Below are 20,524 nucleotides of genomic sequence, written 5' to 3'. Positions count from 1 at the left end.
CGAGGCTGAGAAGGAGGCCATCTGGTGCGCATCCCCAAACCCCACCCCCCGTGGGGCCCCTGATGGGAGGCAGAGGCTGATTCTAAGTGGTACCCACACTGGCTGGGCCGGCGAAGTCGCCCCTGGGGTTTCCTGAGTGTCCTGGCCCTAGACTCAGCCCCTCCTGGATGGCGTCCATGTGGTCACTCCACATGGCTGTGTCCTTCAGGGGACTTAATATTTTTCCATGGAACGGGCTCTGATGACGTTACTAATCAGGGAGGTGGAGAGGCCGTGGCTGTTCTCCATGTGCCGGGACTGTTGCCTGTGCCCCTGCTACCCAAGAGCGGGGAGGGGGCGGGGGAGGGGGGAAGAGGGGGAGTAAAGGGGAGGGGTGGATGGAGAGGAGGGGGCGGCGCTGTGGGCGACGGGCAGCAGCTCCCTGGCAGGGCAGACTCTCCAAGTAATTAGTTTTTAAATCATGCAGACGGTTCAAGACCCACTCACTCTGCAGCTTTAATTATTTACACTCCCTTTTTATTCTCATCATTTACAGTCGTCCTCTCTGAACTGGAAGGAAGATGTTTTCTCCGCCGGCGTCTTGGCATTCCTACAGCTGTGATTTCTCCAAGGCCCAGCGGAACCCCCTGCTTGCCGGGGAAGCAGCGGCTGCGCAGCTGGACAGCGCTGCCCACAGGACCCTCAAGGGCTGGCCGGGGCCCCCGAGCATGGAGGATGGCCTGTAGCAGGCGTGGCCCCGGAGCCAGTCCTGGGAGCGCGGGGCAGAGGCTCTGGCTGGCCGGACCTGTGAGAGGATGAGTCCCACCTCCAGGGGTGCGGGGAGGAGAGCCTGGTGCGGGCGGGCGCTCACCCTGCAGTTCTTGGCCTGGGAGAGAATCAGCCCCCATCGTGGCCTGGCTCCCGACCTCTCCCCACCTTCCAGCCTCTCTGGCCTCCTGGTTCCTCCAACCCTGAGCTCCCTCGTGTCTCAGACCTTTGCACAAAGGAGGATCTTCCTGATGCCGCCCCAGAATGGGTTGGGTCCCCCCATTATATGACCCTGCAGCCCCGAAGTTCTCCATCCAGCACTTAGCACCACGGACAATGCATAACCATCGGGCCCTCGGGGCCTCCTTGTCTGGCATTTTCCGGATGGCCTATGTTGTACGTGCTAACTCTGTAGTCAGAAAGTAGTGTTTACAAATGGGGGGGCCGCACCCATAAACACAGATCCGAAGGGAGAGCCCCGAGTCGGCTGATTTCTATCTGGCTTCCTCCCCAGGTAGAGCCTACCTGCCTTGGGTCCGCGCCGGATGCATACGAGGCAAAGTAGGTCTGGGCAAACCCAAAGGCTACCTGTTGATTTTCTGACTTGTCCAAACACTGCAGCCCAGAGCAGGGGAGGAGGTGACACAGGACACCTGGGACTTGCAGCCCCATTGGGACATCTCAACCCAACCGCCCCCCCCACCCCAAGCAGGTGTTCAGGCCAGCAGGAGGCTGTGGGTCACCCCCCTGGGACTTATTGGCGACAGCCCAGCCTGGATCTTGAGGTCCTCTAGGAGCCCCTTGGGCCAGAGAGCCTGAGGCCGGGGCTCCAAGGGTCAGGAGAAGGTGGTGCGGGGTCTACGCAGGGACAAACTTGTTTAGTCTTCCCAGGATCTCCCTGGTTTTAGCACGGGAAGTACTGTGTCTTTGGAAACCCCTCATTCCCAGGCAAACTGGGACATTCAGTCACTGGATCTACAGCAGGGGATTTGATTGGTTGGGTAGAAGGCGGGAGAACTCATCACTGGGCCTTCCTGGGCTGCCCTGGGATGGGAGGTGCAGATGAGCTGGGCGGAGATGACGGCCTGGGCCCTTCTTGGTCCCGGAGTCAAGGCGGGCTAGCGAGGTGACAGCAGTGTAAGGGGCAGGGAGCCGGCTGGACATGGTAAGCAGGCCCCTCGGAGGAGGTGCACGGCTTGGAGCCGGTGTCAGTCCCGGAGGGTCAGGGCCACAGAGAGAGGAGCTGCTGGACAGGCATGGCCGGCAGGGGCGGCAACGGGGATGGTCTTAGTCTGGAGGAGGAATGGGGGCTTCAGTGTAGGAACTGCCAAGAGCTACAGCCGAGGAATCCAGGGATGGGGCAAAGCCGGCAGAGCCAGGAGCGCCTTCAGACGCTGGCCAGCAGGGTCGCAGCCCCGCGCGCGGGCCAACCCTCCCCTCCCCTCCTGAGCCCACAGCAGACGTGGGCGTCGATGACATGCCTCGGATCCTGGAAGGAGAGGCTCCGTGTGGCCACTGCCCATCGGCTCATTTGGAGATGAAATCCACTCGTCTTCTCCAGAAGGAGCCAACCTGCCTGACAAAAGGGCCCGGGGGGCCCCGAGGGGCTGAGACGATCCTGAGGCCACCTGACTCGCTGGTGGCAGAGCCTCGAGCCCGTCACCAGAGTCCCAACTCAGGGCTTTCCTGCTCCCCACCTCGGCTGCCTGCCTTGTCCTGAAGCCTGAGATGGGGTAGGGGCAGGCATGGGGGGTGTCGTGGCTTGAACAGTGACCCCTGACTCCCCCAATTCGTGTCCACTTGGAACCTCAGAATGAGGCCTTATTTGGAGACAGGGTCTTTGCAGATGTTGAGATAAGGACGGAGATGAGGTCATCCTGGATTAGGGTGGGCCCGAGATCCAATGAGAGACAGAGAGACACAGAGGTCCCGTGAAGGAGGCAGAGATTGGAGTGACGCAGCCACTGAAGCTGGAAGAGGCAGGAAGGCTCCTCCCTGGACCTTCAGAGGCAGCCCGGCTCTGCCCACACCATGACCTTGGACGTCTGGCCTCCGGACTATGAGAGAATCCATTTCTGTTGCTTTAAGCCCCCCAGGTTGTGGTGATTTGTGACAGCAGCCCCAGGCCACCCCGCCACGAGGGAGAAAGGGGCTGGTGAGGCCTGCGCACAGCTAGGAATCCGGACCCGGACCCCCAGCCTCGCTCCCCGGCTCTCGGGATGCAGAGAAAACCTCGCATGGTAGCCTCTTACAGTCTAGTCTTTTGGGGGCCAAGTTCTCTTGGAATACATTGGTATGAAATTATTGTCAAATATCGACCAGCTCATAGAGCTCACTGCAATAGATTTCAATTTTAACAAGAAAAACATTTCCAGGGATACAGTGATAGAAACAGCTCACAGCACTGCCCTGTGGAAACCCTGCAAAGCCTCCTCGTAATGAATAAATTAAGATTCTCTGTTCTCTTTTCAATCATCCCCTTAAATCAGTGCTTCTGAGTCCCTGAAACCTTTCTTCCCCCCCCCCCCCGCCCCGGGAAAGGAGATTGAACAGTTCCCCAGCGATCACTTTCACGCTACGTTCACGCTCATCTGCACTTCCGGGGTCAGAAAAAAGAAAAAAAATCCCCACTCCAGAGCCTCCTGGGTTTGCATTTGGAACATTTATTTCAGGAAATACATTTTCAACACTTTGTTATTTATACAAAAAGAGACGAATTTCTCAAGAGGCACATAGCGAAAGGCCACTGTGGAACAGATCCCAGGGAAACTAACAATGTTTCAAAATCTGGCTACAGACGAGGAAAGCGAAGGCATCCCGGGACAGAGGCTGCGACCCCGACGCTGGAGACAGACACGTCCTTCAACATCTTGGTTTTGGCAAAAATGGCAAGTCGGCAAGTAAACTGTTTCGCTAAGGGGTCCTTCCTCTCTTGGGTGGGGAGGGAGCAAACACGCAAAGCGATGACACTCGCACGCACGCGGACGTGTGCACACACACGCACGCGCGCACATGCCAGGTCAGTCTGCACCCACCCCTCCCACCACATTTCTCACCAAGCCAGGGGTCTGCAGATGGCCGTGCATCTCCCCGTGTCTAAGCTCACAGGCCTGAGCCGTGCAGACGTGAAGCCCGCTCTGCAGCCCAGCAGCGGGCCATGCACACCTGACCCCTGGCCAATCCCCCCTTGGGGTCATTACGATGGGCTCCGGGGTGCGGGGGGGAGGTGAACAGAGGCCCAGGCAAACTTAGGGCAACACAAAGTCAGGCTTCCCTGGCCTCCCACCTCCCTGGCGGCGGCATCAGCACAGCCTGGGCGGGAGGGCTGAGTGTGCATCTGGGGTGCCCAACTGGGCATTCACTTAACCAGAGCATCTTGGGCCCAATGGATGTCTCAACAGACAGACGGACACAGGCTTCCCCAGTCACACGGGGTGGGGCAGGGCAGCCGCCAAGGCCACAAGGGCCACTCTGAGCATCCCCAGCCATGGTCCCCGTGGCCCACTTCCTTTGGGCACCTGCCAGTACCTCCTCCCTTAGCTTCTGCTCCAGATTCTCTCACTCGGACCTTCCCCAAAACTCAGGCGGGTGGGGTGCACCTTTCCTCTTCCTTTGAATCCTCAATCAAATCCCAGTGGGGGGGGGGGTGGGACATGAGGGGAGATGAAGACACACCTCCCTCTCTCCAACTTGTCCCAATTTCTCGTCCAAGGGGACAGCGGGGGAGAGCTGCTGGCTCGCGAGGACGGCTGAGATAAAGGCACTTCCTGCTCCAGGACAGGGGCGCAGGCAGGTGGGCGGGCAGCAGCCAATGGCCTCGCTGCATCTAAAGCAATTGGCAACTTGGGTCTCGTGGAATGAACTGCTCTCCCCTAGGGGCGGGGTGGGGTGCTGAGTTGCGGCCAGGGCCATGTGGGGCGGGGTGGGGTGCTCTGAGTTGCGGCCAGGGCCATGTGGGGAGGCAGGGGCAGGCAGGGGCTCCAGGTCCACGAGAATGGCTCCATCCTCCCACGGGCACCACCCTGCCACGCCGCAGAGGCTGTGTCCGAGGGGCACCAAGAGCTGGAGGCCACTCCTCCGGCCCCGGGGCAGGGTCAGGACTGAGTCAGTGGTCCTCCCGCCCCTCCTGGACCTCAGGGACGGCCAGAGAGCCGGCCTCCACTCCGAGGACCCCCCCCCCCCAGCCCGGGTCCCCATAGTCAGCGGGCTAATGACAAACATACTCAGAGGGCACTCATCATCTTGTTACTTGGCAGGTGTAAAGGGGCGGAGATGGAGGACACATGGAGAAAATTATATAAAATAAAACGGGGCAGGTGGGTGGGGGGAGGGTGGGGGGAGACGGAAAAGACTCGGGGCGGGGTCCCGGGACAGGCGGTGTCTACATCCCCTGGGCTTCTGGAGCCTTCTCCTCGACACCATTGGCCACAGCGCTGCTGCCCTCGTGCAGACGCTTCACGCGATAGGCTTCGAAGTGGATGGTGCTGGTGATGTCCTTGATGTTCTGCATGTGTGTCCTGGGAGGGGCCGGGGGGTGGGTCTCAAGGAGGGTCACGGGCGAGGGCAGGAGGCTGGCCCTGCTCACTCGGCCTGCCCTCCCCACCCCCAATCCCCACTGCTTGGCTCCCCGGGGGTCCCCCAGTGATAGACCAAGATAGACCAAGCCTGGGCAGGGATGTGTGGCGGGGCGGGGGGGTCTCCAGGGCAACCCCAGCTGCTCTCGGGACCATGTGTTCTAACATGTCTCCCTTTCTCTGTGTCAACCCAGTGGCCAGTCCAGGGACAGGGGCTGAGTGCAGAGGCCCCCGGGCAGTGCGCAGGGCTGGAGCGTCCTTGCTCCAGTTTAGAAGAGCCAGGCCGGCAGCCAGGTGTGCTGGCAGGTAAGGGGCAGCGGCTTGCAGCAGGCGGCCGGGGTTGGGGACGCTGGCACCCCGCTAGTCCTGTGTTCAACCTTCCCTTCTCTGCAGCTCAGCAGGAGAGATTTGGAAAGGGCGCGTCAAAGGGGCCCAAGGTGGGCGTCCTTCCTCAGCCAGGCTTTCCAGCATGGCAGGGCTGCTCCTGGAAGCCAGAGCCCCCCAACCTGGAAGCCGCGAGACGGTCCCATCCCTCCTATTGACATTGTCCCTAGTATCCATCCTGCTGGCTGAGAAGCTGGGAGCCCCTGGTACCCTGGTGGGAGCCCCTACCTTCTCTGTTCACCTGCCCAGGCCCAGACCCACCCACCTGGCACCCTCGCGAATGAGCGGAGGACGGGCTACTCCTTGCCTGGGCTCAAGGAAACTGAACAGGGGCCTCCACCAGGTCAGAGGACGCGGGGATGGGAGCTGGGAACCCCCCAACACACGCCCGGCGTACGAGACCTCCGGGGGCCCTGAATCTAATGGGCTCAGGCTGCGGCGATGCAGACTCGACCCTTTCCAAGTAGAAGTAGAAAAGAATTTCACTTCTTGCTTCATTTCCAAGAAGGTGTTTTAGGAAATGGGCCTCCGAGGTCCCTCCCGGGAAGGCAGGCAGGCAGATGCGGGCGGCCATGCCGGCTGCTGCTCAAGACCTCCGCCCGGTCCCACCCCTCCCTCGGCCCCGATGGAGGCCCCTCCGGCGCTCACCTGATGAGGAGGTCCCGCAGGTAAGCAAACTCACAATGCGTGGTGTTCTCGACTGCGGAGAGACAGAAGGGGCTTTAACGTCAGGCAAAGCCCTGTTCCCCCAGTGCTGGGCAGGCAAGCGGAGGAGGGGTCCACCGCGCACAGGGGAGCCGTGGGCACCTTGGCTTCTGCCCTCCGGAGGGTTCTGCTCTAGCAGGGAGATGGCACAGTAACCCGGCCAAGACGGCCGCGGGGGGGAGCGCTAGGCTAAGCCGGCGGTGGCGGTGGGGCGGCTGCTATGCCGGGGGGATGGGGCGGGGGGGATGTCCCAGGGGAGACCTGAAGACGAGAGGGGGGCTGGGAACGGAATGAGGCAGGAATCAGGGCTGGGACTTCTCCCCCACATGCTCAGGACGCACACAAGGACAGCCGTGTACAGACCAGGCACCGGGGGTGACTGTCTACACTGAGCTCAAGAACCAGCAGAACTGAGCCGTACGCTGCCTGGGGAAGGTGCGCACGAGGACACACGAGAGCCTCCCAGACCGACAAGCTGCAGAGCAGCGGGTAGCTCTGGGGACGCGGGAAGAGGGCAGGGAGGGGTCCCCAGGCCCCCACGGGTACCCTGGAGCGTGCAGGTAGTGCCTTGGGGCTGAAGCTTGCGGCAGTCACTGCCACAGTCCAGAACTACGTGGGAACACTCCGGCGCTAGCACACCTTTTAAAGGGTGGTGAGTGGCATCACTTGGACTGAGGGAGGTGGGCAGAGAAGGCAGAAGGAGAGGCTATTCTCTGCTATTCTGTGGAGGCGTCCAGCCCGGGGGACTTAATCCGACCTTCACACACCCTACGGGATAGCGACTAAGGTTCCTCTTCTGTGCTTGTAGGGAGATGGGGCTCAGAGAGCAAAAGAGATCTGCCCGGGTTCCATAGCCCGTGAGGCCTGGCTCCCTGGTCCAGGCTTCCCCATCCCAGAGCAGCAGGGCCTTTCTGAAGCTTAAAGGGTTGGTGAGCCGGCAGGCAGGGCCTCCACTGCTCCTATTGGATTTCACTTGCCTCTTGCCTGGGCTCTGCCCTCCACACCCCTGCCCTCCTTTCTCCCCCACCCCCCGCCCCTGCAGGGCTGTGCCCACACTAGAATCTTCTGCCAGCTGACTCTCATTTTTTTTTTTTTTTTTTTTTTTTTGCTGTACGCGGGCCTCTCACTGTTGTGGCCTCTCCCACTGCGGAGCACAGGCTCCGGACGCGCAGGCTCAGCGGCCATGGCTCACGGGCCCAGCTGCTCCGCGGCATGTGGGATCCTCCCGGACCGGGGCACGAACCCGTGTCCCCTGCGTCGGCAGGCGGACTCTCAACCACTGCGCCACCAGGGAAGGCCCTGACGCAGCCTTTTAATCTAACTTGGAGAAGCAGTGAGAGCTGGTGGGAAGAACAGAGCTCTGAACCTGGAGTGAGTGTGTTTCTGCCGCCTCCTGGCTTAGGTAAGTTATTCTGGCTTCTCTGACCCTCAGTTTCTTCATCTGTAAAATGGGGATAATAATGCCACCCACCTCTCAGGGACACGAGAGGATTAAATGAGTTAACTGTGTGCTTTATGACACCTGCCTACCTCTTAAAACATTTCAGGAGGCTTCCAAGGATGAGCAAAGTACCTCAGGACGCTGCTGTACACCAAGTCAGAGGAAGAACAAAGAACTAGGACTGGTGGGGGTGGGGATGAGGAGAAGCACTTAATAACTCTGGCTGAGGGCCAGCACAGAGTGGCCAGCTCTCTGGCTAGCTCCCAATTCACAAGGTCCCAGAGATCAAAAAAAAAAAAAAAAAAAAAAGTCCACCAGGCCCTGAGGAAGTTCAACTATTCTAAGATAGGGCAGAAATTCCCTCCAGGGCCTCATGAAGGCTGCTGGGATGTGAGAACCACCACCCCACCACTGTCTTTACAGGTTCCACGGGGCTGTTTCTCATCACCACCCTCAACGTGAGTTGGTGGCACCACGACAACGCACAGGTCATTCAATGCGTGGTATCCCGGCCAGAGCAGGAGAGGGGGACACAGATAACCAGCCTCGCTCATTTCCTGACAATTTCCTTTACCGCCTGCCTGCAGGGCCCTAGCTGGCCGCCAGGGGGCAGCAGAGGCCTGTCAGCTGCCGGGCTGCCCTTCCCTGCCCCTCCCAGGTCCCCATTGGCCCTTTCTTTTATTTTTTTATTTTTTTGGGGGCTGCCTGCCGGATCTTGGTTCCCCGACCAGGGATCGAACCCGAGCACTCTGCAGTGGAAGCGCAGAGAACTACTGGGCCACCAGGGAAGTCCCCCCCGCCCCCATTGGCCCTTTCTTATCCCGAACTTCTCCACCCTCCAAAACATACCTTCACAAAAAGGTTCCTAACAGCAAGATTTCAGGAAGACAGGAAACGGAAGAGGTGGGGCCAAGGCGGGATGAGCCCAGGGTGAAGCCTCATCGAGACGGCCCAGGTGGGTCAGGGAGGTAAAGGGACTTAACAATTAACCCAGGTAAAATGAGCCAGGCTGGGAGCGCTCCATTGTATCATTTTCCTTATATCAGTTACTTAAAAGTATCTGCTGCCCCAAAGCTCCAGTGGTCCCTGAGACATTCTCTCATTTTATTAAACTCTTGGCACATGGTACCCACTTTACGGAGGGTGAAAACAGGGGCCCTGGGGGATGAAGGGACATGCCCAAGGTCGTGAGCTGGGCATGGGTTGGGGTGGCAGCAGCTGAAAGCAACTGCTGGATTTTCTGCTTCCTTCTCTACGCTGGGCCTTTCAGCCAAGTGAACAAGGAGCAAAGTGGCCTATTTTACTCTGTTCTAGAGGGAGAACGGAACGGGGCGGCGGGTGGGGGGTAAAGAAATGCCCAGGTCCACCCCACCCAGGGTCATGGCCACCGTAGTGGGTTGGATTGTGTCCCCCGAACAACGTCCAACTCCCAACCCTGGGCACTTGTGAATGGGACCCTATTTGGAAAAAGTCTTTGAAGGTATGATTAAAGTAAGGATCTCAAGAGGGGGTCATCCTGGATTTAGGGTGGGCCCTAAGGCCAGTGACAAGTGTTCTTATAAAAAGAGGGAAAGAAAGACACAGGCACACAGAGGAAGGCTGTGTGAAGACACAGCAGTGATGTGTCTACAAGCCAAGGGATGCCAAGGACAGCGGGCAGCCACCAGGAGGGCGGCAAGGAACAGATTCTCCCTCAGGGCCTCCAAAACTCTGAGGATAAACTTGCGTTTTAAGCCACCCAGACTGTGCTGGTTCGTCAGAGCAGCCCCAGAACACCAAGACGGGGGTCCCAGGAACTTCTGGGGGTGGGAAGTGGGGAGGGCATCTGGCTCTCAGCTGGACAGAGCTATAGCCCAGCCCTTTCCTAAGCCCAGAGAGGCGGGGTGATTTGTTCAGGGTCACACAGCACACCTGTGAAACCCCAGCACCAGGACCTAGAACTTGACAGTGCCCGTCATACCTCCTTCCTCCCTGGATATTTCCCCGCCCATGGGAGATGGGAGTGGAGGTGCAGCTCCGTCAGCTAACGGCTGTGGGCCCCAGACGAGCCACCTGCCCCCTCATTTCCCCCCAGCCGAGCGGTAACCATGGGACCCTCGCTATGGCTAGGTGGGCAATGCAATAGATGAACGCAGCTCCCAGTCAGCAGATGCAGCTTTTATTCTGACCTGTCTGGAGGCCCCGGACATCAGCTCAGCGATTACCTTCAATGGTGCCCCATTTGGTTTTCCTTCCAAGGATCCTCTTCCCGTTCACTTGGTACTCATGGTCACTGCCCACCACGGCAAACGGGATCATTTCCTGGGGGAAGGGCAGGCAGCATGGGTCACGGGAGCGTGCAAAGGCCAGTCCACTCCCTGGGCCCCTGGGTGGAGCTGCCCGGAGTCCAGGCCCCCAGCACTAAGACCCTTGGCCTGAGAAGGTTGCATGTGAACACTGGCACCGACTCCTCCTAGGCCAGAAAATAACGTTCTCATGGCTCAAGGCCTTACCACCCGTTTCCCAGCACACCCTGGATGGGGTGGGAAGACCCCCACCCATGTCCTCTAGCAGGAAGTGAGAGGCCTCTGGGAACAGCATCCTGGTCGGTCCACTCACTCGGAATTTCTCGTTCACCAGCCGGTCCTCTGAGTCCTCGTCAAACTCCTTCTGGGGGTACACGTCGATGCCGTTGGACAGCAGGTCTGCGGTGATCTGGGGGTCCAGAGAGGAGAGATGCGGGCACCGTCCACGCAGCAAGCTGGACAAACCCAGCTTTGGGGGATCTGCTCATGCCACAACCTCCACGAAGTGAGTGGCACCAGGCTCGGGATCAGGGGTGGGCTCTGGGGGGCTGGTGACACTGCTACTCTCCAGTTCTTGTGCCTCCCGAGTGGAGGAGGGGCAGCTGCAGACCTGCCTGCCAGGAGGGAACGCAGCCGCCCAAGGGACCCGGGTCTCTGTCCCGGGTATCTCCCTGTCCTTGTCCCCCAGCTCATCACACCCCAAAGAAAATCACTCAGGCTTGCCGAATCCTCCCCTCCCTGAGCTCTACCTCTCACTGCAGCTCACCAGCCTGCACAGGTGCACCTGCTTGTGTTAAACCGTCACCACCCTTTGCAGCGACAGCTACCCACATGGATGACGTTCAGTGATAACATCCCGGTGAACAACTGTCACTTCTGCCCTGAGCGCAAATGCCTGCGTGCAGCCTTGGGAGCTCTCTCGTTCCTTTTTCCTCCAGACACACCCATTACCAGGACACCGTCCTCCCCTGAGCATGCTGGGAAAATCCTTGGCACCTGGGCTGTGAGCAGAGGCCCGCGGGGGGGTTTGGTGGGGGTGCGGGGGGCGGGTGAGGAGGGCGGAGCTTTGGGGATTAGACTGAGGGACCTCCTTGCTCACGCCCACTGAGGCGGAGGCTCTGCCGGGGCCCAGGCACCTGGGTTTTTCAAGTGCCCCAGGTGGTTCTGACGTGCGGCCCTGTTAGGAAGAAACGGCCCAGGGCTCACCCTCCTGCTCGGACAGCAGCCCAGAGCGGGACAGTGGCAGAGAAGAAAGCGGCCAGCTGTCCCCTGGCGGAGCCCGTCCCTTCCGGACCATCTCTTCCATCTAATAAAAACCTGGCCTGTTCTGTCTGACTGGCCCTCACCCGCCTCGCTCCCACAGAGGGGCAGGGGGCCAGGGAGCTGGGCAGAGACGGAGCCCTACCCGCTGTTTGAAGTAGACCCTCTCCTCCAGGGTCAGCGTGTCGGCCTTGGCGATGACCGGGACGATGTTGACCACTTTGCTCAGGCGCTTCATGAACTCGATGTCCAGGGGCCTGAGGCTGGAGCAGAGAGACGTGGCTGAGGGTGTGGCTGGAGGGACGTGGGAAGTGGGGGGCAGGAACGAGGGACAGAAAAAGGAAAAGGGCTCCTGGGACACACTGAGTCCGGGCAGCAGGGGGTGGAGGGGCAGGCCTGCTCCGAGCACCCTCGTGCACGAGCTCCCAAAGCCCCCAGTGGGTCCACTCGGAGAAGTGCTGCCCCTGCCACCGGCTCAGGTGGCCATCGTGCCGTGGGTCCTCGATACGGGGGAGAGGAAGGAGGTACGGGAGCTCACTCGGCCCCAACTCCCGGGACGGGCTGGGAGGCTGCTCTCTGGGGCAGTCCCAGCCCCCCCGCCCACAGGCTCCAGTGCGCCTGAGATCTGATGTGGAGAGAGGCTTACCCTCCAGCCCCTCCCTGCCCCCCACCGACGCGAAACCTCTTCTCAGCAGGTGTGTGGGCAGGGCCACAGGACCCCCGAATGGCGGGCAGCACGTCCCCACCATGAGCAGAGCTGCGTCTGCTCTCCTCCCCCCGTCAAGGGTCAGTCAGTCGCAGACATGGGGTGGGGCTGAGGCGGGTTCTGGGAGGAGGTCCGAACGAGGAGGGCGAGGGGCCACCCCAGCCCCACGGGCCCGGGACCCGAGGGAGGGGACGGCGCAGCGCCCAGCTGGGTCCCTGCGGAAGCAGCAGTGCCCACCCTCAGCTCGCCGGCCGGCTCTGCTTCCCAGCGTCGGCCTCAGTGGAGCAAAGCCTGGACCAGCTGGACCAGCTGCCGTGGGGCCCGTGGCTGAGCCCGCTGTCCCCCAGAGGAGAGGCTCGGCCACGGTCCCTGCTCTGGTGCCGGGCCTGCTCACCCCTGAGCTGACCCTCGCTGCGGGCAGCTCGGGGACTCGGCCTGCCTTCCCACAAAGGCCCCGGCCGAGGCCGGCCGCCTCCTGCCGGGCTCCTTCCTGGACGTGCCTGCGGGGCTCAGGCCCCCAACCCCTGGGCTCCCTGCTCCGAGTAGAACCGAGAGTAGAACAGCCAGAAAGAGCCAGAGCCTCAGGCCGTGGCGACCAGCAGGACGCCGGGCCCCAGCTCTCCCTCTCCGTCCACCCACGCTGCCTCCCCACCCTACTGCACCTGCTGCCCGCTGGGTGCCTGACTCAGGACAAGCCCGAGGGTGTCCACCTGCGGGCAGAGAGGCACCAAGGTATCCGGTGCAGACAGAGCCGCAGGGAGCCAAGGACAAAGGGTCTATGAGGCCATCAGGAGCCCAGCTGCCCTACAGGGGAGACCACCCTGCTCACAGGAGGCAAGGAGACCCCCCCACCCCGGCTCCGGGGCACCCAGCGCAGGCCAGCCTCGCTGACCCGTGCGTGCACCTCTAGCTGCAGACAGAACCCGCAGGAGAAAACAGCTCTCACCAAGGTGGCCTCGACCGACAGCCCTCGTCCAGCCCTGCCGGGGGCCAAGCCCATTCTCTGTGCTTTAAACCCTCCTGGTGGTCCCCGCCGGGGACTGTTATCACACCATCATCACCCCCCTTAGGGACCGGCAGCCACCCTGGAAGAGCGGGTAAGTGCTAAGGACACACAGCCGGAGTCTCAACCCGCCCGCCAGGCCTACCCGAATGGCCGGCCTGAGAAGGCAGGTCCCAGGCCCCGAACCATCCTGGGCCCGCCTGGTCCTCCACCCTCCCAGGCAAGCTGGATGGTGGACAAGTTGGTGGGATGTGGTACGGGGGCAGAGGGAGACTGGGGCACACAGGCTGCTGACCACGGCCCACCCAGCCCTTCTGCACGCAGGGCAGCCCAGCCCTGGGCCTCAGCTGTGTGCACCTACGAGTGGCCGGTGGCGGGGATGAAGTACAGGCAGCAGTGGACGCGCGTGTCTGGGATGCGCTTCTTCCGGTTAATGTTGACCTCCTCCTGCAGGTACTTCTCGTACTGGTCATTGATGAACTTCATGATGGGCTGCCAGCTGCATGGAGAGGCCCCAGTCAGCCTGCACGCGGGACCCCCACCACCCAAGCTGGGGGGCAGGCCCCCGTCCCCACCCGCAGGTCCGTAATTCCCCAAGTCCCAGCCCAACGCCCGTACACGTGTGGAGGTGTCTGACATTCCGAGCAGAGACCCACACTAGCCTCCCATGCTGACCTTTGACCTCATGGGTCGGGGGGAAGGGCAAGATTCCCAGCAGCCCCGTTAGGGCTCTTCCACCCCGGGAAGTGGCCCCCGGAGCCCCTCACCAGTTCTCATTGTTGATGTGATCCCCGAACCCCGGCGTGTCGATGACCGTCAGCTTCATGCGGACGCCCTTCTCCTCGATATCTGCACAGAATCCCAGCCCCACCGAGCTCAGGGGGAGACCCAGGGCCCGTACAGACACCCCAGCCAGGCTCCCTGACCACCCTGCCCCAAAGAAGTCCACTTGGGGCGCCCGCAGGGTGATGCCAGGGAGATGACAGCCTGCAGCAGTAAAGTCCAGCAGAGCTGATGACACTTATCCTGGGCACCCCCTGCCCATGATTTTTGGTGGAAAACTCAGCTATCTCCAGGGGGCTCTGACCAGGGCCTGCAGGGGTCCCGGAGAGCAGCCCTGACCCCTCACCCTTCACCCTGAGTCTCAACGTGCCCAGAGGTGTTGCCGAGAGTCACCAGCTCAGGGGACCTGAGGTACCCGACTTGGCATCCCTCCGCCCAGCCCCCGCCCGGCACTCACCGTGTGTGATGGACTTGATCTCAATGGTCTTAGGGATGCGTTCCTCCGAGGTGGGCTGCACTGACTTCCGGCTGATTTTGGATTTGAAGAGGGTGTTGATCAAGGTGGACTTTCCCAAGCCACTCTGCCCTGGGGAGAGAACGGGGCTGTTTGGCGTGGCGCTCCAGAGAGGGCAGGTCACGGGCCTGCGATGCAGTGATGCCTGGGCATCGCCCCCCAGCACACCTTGGTTGGGGGTGGGTCAGGGGGAGGTCAGGAGGCAGGAGGGTGCCTGGGTGGTGGCCGAGCTCTCACAGTGCGTTGTGGCAGAGCAGGACACGGACCCCTCGCCTTCTGACCACAGGGATGGTCAAACTGCCCCATGCGAGGTCCTGGGGTGCCCGGGAGGAGCTGAGATGCAGAACGGTGTTGGGGAGGCAAAGTGCGGGGCTGGCCCCTCCAGTGCAGATCCACTCTTAGCTGTTGGGCATACTGGGATCGACATGGGGTTTGAAGGAAAAGCCCTACAGAGCCCCCCACCCTGGGACCTCAGAATGGAGGGTCTGCATCCCCCAGGGCCGGGCTGCCCACACTGTGGGGCTCCAGTCCAAAGCCCTGGGGGCCGGGCTGCCCGCCTCCCAGGATCATCTCGGTTGAAGAGTTGGCACACTCAGCACACACAGCCTGCAGCCACGTGACCGCCAGGCTCCGTAAAAGGCCACTGCTGCAGTTCTTCCTGGCACAGGAGGCCTGACCGGGCCCCTGGACGCTGGGCAGCTCTGCTTCACTGCCAAGGGCAGGGACAGCGCTGACCAGTGCCCACATCAGCAGACCTGGCAGCTGAGGGGCCGAGGGGCCAGTGAGCCCCGGGGGCATCAGCCGCCCCCCGGTGTGGCCCCAGAAGCGATTCTGGCCTGGCCCAAACCTCACGTCACCCACAGTCCCCTCCTACAGCAAGAAGAACGAGGGCTGAGGGCACAACAGGGAGGGGACCTGGACTCAGTCGTGACTGGAAGGCCCCCCCTCCTGCTCTAAATCACCCTGAACCTAGGGTCCGCCTCGCTGCTGCTGCCCCACGTCTCGCCCACGCAGCCCTCGCTGTGCGCCAGGCACTGTCCTAAGAGCGGCAGTTTAACCCTCACAAGCAGGTGCTGTCATTAGCCCATCAGACAGATGAGGAAAACTGAGGCCAAGTCCAGACTGAGGATTAGAAGCAGCAGTCCAGCTCCAGGGCCCCAGCCAGGACCTTCCACATCGGGGGTTAATAGCGGCAGTGGCCACTGACGCTTATAAGATGCCTACTACGCACCGGGCACACACATGCACGCACCTGCACGCACACGTGCACGCACCCGCATGCACATACATGCACGCACCCGCGTGCACACAGGCTCACACACTCCAGACTGGCAGCCCCATCACTTTGCCTCTGCGCTGAGCTGGCCTTAGGCCATGGTAACCGAAGTTATTTTTTAAAATTAAATCACACTGATTTTCCAACTTTGATAACCTTTCAAGGAAAAGTGTGAATCCCCCAGAGGGTGGCGTCGGGAATCCCTGGCCTGAGCTGTTTACCAGCCCGAGGACTGGCCCTCCTCCTCCACCATCTCCCCTTCTGCCCGATGGTTTTGTGTCCCCACCAAGCTCAGGCCAGGGGCTACATCCAATATTCCAGCCATGGCCCCTGACACCTGGGAGATGCCAACCAGGATATTATAAAGTTTATCCTGTAATTATTATTTTTATTACCACCATCCTCATAATTGCTTCTGAAATCTTCTTGAGTGCCCATGACCATGCCAGGGACCGAACATGTTCTCCCATGTGCCCCTCCTGGCCCTTGGGGGCCAGGACTATCCCATTTTATGGATGAGGAAACTGAGGCTGAGACAAACCCCAGGGAAGTCTGGGCAAGCATCAGGCAGCTCAGCAGGGGCAAGGCTAGGATTCTCCCCCTGTCTGCAGACCCCCCCCCACAGGCGCCCTTCCACCCTGGCTGCATCTTCTGCGGGGGCACGGCTGTGGGAAGGAGGGCGGAGGCGTGGGGCCCGGATTGTGAGCTGAATGACCTCATCATGCCCGCCTGTAAAATGGGCGCTCCCTTCACAGGGTTACTGTGAGGACTGAACAGGACCTGAGAGTCTTCGGGAACAAGGGCTGCCCACTGTTCCCCCAGCCTAGCCCCCCAACCCTGTCTGGGCCGGGCTGATCAATGACCACCCCCTCCCTGTGACCATCCATCCAGCTCTGCAGAGGCCGCAGAGGGGCCTCCAGCCAGGCCTGCTGGGCGCGGGGGTCAGCGCACCCAGGGCTTGAGCCACAGCGATGGGGATGCATCAGCAGAAAGTAAAAGCAGAAGGTGGAGGCCACTGGTCAGAGAGCTGTCGTCTCCTGAGCCCCTGCCCGGCCCGGGGCCGAGCTGTCTCCGGGGTTCTTAATGTAATGGGCAGAGGCCCTGCTGAGGAGCTGATGGAGGCTGGGACCCTCCTGGCGGGCACGCGTACACACACACAACGCCACTCGCAATCTGTCCTGCAGGCCAGGTCTGTCGCCCCCGTTTTACAAGAGAAGGTGCCCCGGAGCCTGTGTGGCTGGCCCAGGGGCAGGCTGAGCAGTGGTGGGGACCGGGGACTCACCGACCACCATGATGTTGAACTCGAAGCCCTGCTTCATGGCCTTCCTGCGCATCTGCTCCAGGATGGAGTCGATCCCCACGTAGCCGAAGTCCACGGGGGCCTTCTCGTTCCTCTGCGCGGGCGGCTGCTTGAGCCCGGCGTCTCTGGGGGTGTCGGCCATGTCGCCAACGCTGCCGGGAGCTGCCTCGGTGGCTGCGGGACGACGAGCGGGCGCGTTAGGGGGTCAGGGGGGGCATGCGCAGGTGTCTTCTAAGCCCCCACATCCTCAGGCGGGGAAACTGAAGCTCAGCTGCCCGGGAGACCCCTGAGAAATGCCCCGGAGCTGGAGCCGGAGGCCCAGGTTGTCCTGCAGCCACTCAGCTTGGCCCACAGAGCCTCACTCCAGATCTGAAGCCGCCAGCCCTGCCTAGGCTGGGGCCCTCCCCTCCAGGGCAGGGCTGACCCCTGAACCCTCCTCTATCTCACCTGAGCTGCACCCAGGAGAACTAGCCTGCGCACGGCGGGGAGCGCTCTTTGCCCCTCACCCTCCTGCCCTGCCCGGGGCACCCAGGTGGGCCCCCCCCATCTCCTTCACCTTTGGCCCCAACACCTGCTGCAGCCTGACGGCCGAAGGGGCCCCGGGGGTCAAACAGCCAGTGTTTGGGTGAACCCATGAGCCAGGACAAAGGAGAGGACAGCCCTCTGAAGGAAGGATGGAGGGGGCCGGCACTGGCTCAGTCCCAGGTACCAGCCAATAGCCCTGGAGCGGCAGGAGTGCTGGGACGAGGGGCGTTCTTTCGAGGCAGGAAGGCCTGGATGCAGTGCTAGCTCCTCCAGGCCCAGCGTTCCTGGGAGATGGCAGGAAGGAGAGGGCCCCGGGCAGCACCTGGGGGCACTGCCCCCCGCCTCCCCCCTCCTTGGACTGGATCCAGGTGGCCGTCTTCTCTCTGGCCGCCCAGCACCTGTGGGCCTCACACCCACAGGCCAGGAGGAGGTTTTGCTTTCATGTCTGCGGACGGGCTGAGCTGCTCGAAATACCTCAAGCTTCTGCGGTCTACAGGTTAGAGCCTTCCTCCTTTCCTCCCGTGCTGCCCTCAAGAATCCACATGCCCAGGTTGGAGGTCTGGGGGTGGGGGGATGCCCCCCAGAAGCCCCCCAGTGGGGACCTGAGGTGCACCCGGCCAGCAGGGCTGGTCAGGGCGCTCAGGACGGTGCAGGGTCCCCACCAGGGTCCGGCTGGAGCACTTTGGCCGCGTCCCACTGAGCCCCCGACGTGGCACACGCCCAGGCCACACCCTCCCCGGCTGGCCCCCCAGCTCCCCTTCCCTGCCCCCTTGGGTCCAAGCTCTTCCCACTAAGAAGCATTTTCGGCTTCATCCTACCGAAAGAGATCACCGTCTCTCCTCCTGGGGCACCCTGAGCTCATGGGAAGCGACCACACAGCGAGTCCAGATGCCTCCCCCGGCCCCGTGAGCCCCTCCCGCCAGCCCTTGGGGAGAAGCTGTCGGTTCCCTGGGCATCGGCTCCGGGTGCCCCATGCTCCAGGGGGCGTGCCCCACCGCCAGGGTGGGCAAGCAGCCTTCCCACCCCCTCCGACCCTGCCCCAGGAAGCAGCAGGACACAGGTCGCCAGGTCAGGAAGGTCACTGCTGGGCTTTCAGATAAACTGCCTTTCCACTTCCCGGGGAAAAAAACGGACTCTGCCCCGTCCCCAGGCTCGCACCTCTGCAGCCACATCTGCCTTCAGGAGCCGAGATGGGGGCCAGCACCTTCTCCTCCCACGCCCAGGCCCAGGCCAGTAAGACAGGAAGGATGATGGGCACCGTTTGCTTACAAATCCGAGAAATTGGGGTGTTGCTGCTTCATCCTCAAGTCAGCCAGTAACTTCCCCATCTCCTCTGCCCTTGACCAAGCACAGCCATTCCTGCTTCCCACAATGGGGGTGCTGAGCAAGGAACATAACGCAGATAAAAGCGCCAGGGGTTGCCAGGGGGCGCATGCATCTCTCCTAACAACAGGCTGATGCTTGAGGCTTCGGTTCCAGGTCCACCCCCACCACCGCCCTAGGCCAGGGAAAGGCGAAGGGCCCAGGGGGGGTTCGACCGCCATTTGCGGGCCTCCTCCCTGCATGGCCTGGAAGGCCTGTGCCTCTGTTCCCTCTTCAGAAACACTCTGCCCCGGGCTCCGGCATCTTTAAATAAACAAAGACCAGAGCTGCATCTGGCCTGAACGTGTGGCTTTGGGGCTGTTTCCTGGAGACAGACGTGGGGCCTTGTCTTTCAGGACGGCAGTTCAGCCCTGCCCCACGTGACCGAAAATTGCTTCCATCTGTCTGCGGGTCTGGGCGCCATTCTGCCCGGGACTGGGCCAGCCCCCCACCCCACCCCTACATCTCCCTCCATCCCTCACCCCCTCCCGAGCAGCACAGGGGGTGGGGTGGGGGGCGTCCCCTGAACCCCCTCACTTCCCTCCACGGGCCCTGGGAGCAGCAGAGCGAGAGAGACTCCAGCCGGCCCCTCCACAGGCACCAACAACCACTGCAGAAACTCAAACCAAAGCAAACATCCTGCCCACCAGGGCCCTGCTTGAGAAATAATCATAAAAACATGACAAGCACCATCCCTCCCGCTGAGGGAAAGGCCTGGCCTTTTGCACAGGTGAGGGTACATTCCTGCAAGGTCCCTCCTCCTCTGGGAGGCCCCCTGGTGGGCAACCCCAATTGTGCCCACCCAGATGGCCCACAGACACGGGACCCTCCCTCTATGCCCACCCAGCCAGGAGGCTTTGGGGTCTGCCTTCAGAACCGTGCGGGCGAGAGCAGAGGCCCTGGCAGGCCAGCTCGCTCAGAGACGCTGTCTGCGTGCGACCCCTTGCAGGCCCGCGGGGCTCCAGCCAGCTGGATGGGACGGCGGAGACCGGCGACTCCAGTACCATCCAGTGTGGCGGCCACGTGTGACTTTTCAAAAATTGTGATTAAAATGTACATAATACAAAATGTACCATCTTAACCAATTTTAAGTGTGCAGATCAGGAGTGTTGCAAAACTGAACCTGTCCTCATTAAGCACGAACCCCCCAGTCCCCATTCTACTTTCTGTCTCTATGAATTTAACTACTCTGGGTAGCCCATGTTAAGTGGAGTCATACAGTATCTGTCTTTCTGTGGCTGGCTTGTTTCACTGAGCTTAATGCCCTCAAGGTTCATCCACGTTGTAGCGCGTGTCAGGATTTCCTTCCTTTTGAAGGCTGCGTAATATTCCACTGTGTGGATGGACCACAGTTTGCTTCCCCATTCGTTCCTTGATGGATACCTGGGTTGCTTCTATGTTCCAGCTCCTGTGAATGGTGCTGCTGGGAACATGGGTGTACAAATACCTCCTCGAGACCCTGCTTTCAAACCTTTCGGGTGTAAACCCAGAAGTGGGATTGCTGGGTCAAATGGTAATCGTATGTTTAATTTTTTGGAGAATCACCAACTGTTTTCACATGTGACTGGCATGCTTGAAATGCACCTGGTCCAACGGAGGATCACAATTTTTTATTTAATTTAATTTTAATGAATTTCAAATAAAGAATGACACAGGGCA

At 61.1% G+C, this 20,524-nt stretch overlaps 1 protein-coding gene across 5 annotated transcripts in view; it reads right to left on the bottom strand.

Annotated features, from left to right (window-relative positions):
* Window positions 1-3,396: 3,396 nt before the first annotated feature.
* SEPTIN9 (septin 9) overlaps window positions 3,397-20,524 on the bottom strand; it is a 165,253-nt gene continuing 148,125 nt past the window's right edge. For all 5 annotated transcript variants that reach the window (XM_082861282.1, XM_082861284.1, XM_082861283.1 and 2 more), the window contains 9 exons: window positions 16,961-17,152; window positions 14,346-14,474; window positions 13,873-13,954; window positions 13,467-13,604; window positions 11,542-11,659; window positions 10,450-10,545; window positions 10,056-10,152; window positions 6,354-6,405; window positions 3,397-5,264 (listed from right to left, as the gene is read on the bottom strand). In XM_082861282.1, coding sequence (XP_082717408.1) covers window positions 5,129-5,264; window positions 6,354-6,405; window positions 10,056-10,152; window positions 10,450-10,545; window positions 11,542-11,659; window positions 13,467-13,604; window positions 13,873-13,954; window positions 14,346-14,474; window positions 16,961-17,152 — 1,040 coding nt within the window. In that variant the 3' untranslated portion in view covers window positions 3,397-5,128. The remainder of the gene's footprint in view (window positions 5,265-6,353; window positions 6,406-10,055; window positions 10,153-10,449; window positions 10,546-11,541; window positions 11,660-13,466; window positions 13,605-13,872; window positions 13,955-14,345; window positions 14,475-16,960; window positions 17,153-20,524) is intronic.

This window comes from Leucopleurus acutus (genome assembly GCF_964270905.1).
Source record: "Leucopleurus acutus genome assembly, chromosome: 19".
Lineage (NCBI taxonomy): Eukaryota > Metazoa > Chordata > Mammalia > Artiodactyla > Delphinidae > Leucopleurus > Leucopleurus acutus.
The sequence above is the reverse complement of the archived record's forward strand: the minus strand, read 5'-3'. Positions and strand labels throughout refer to the sequence as shown.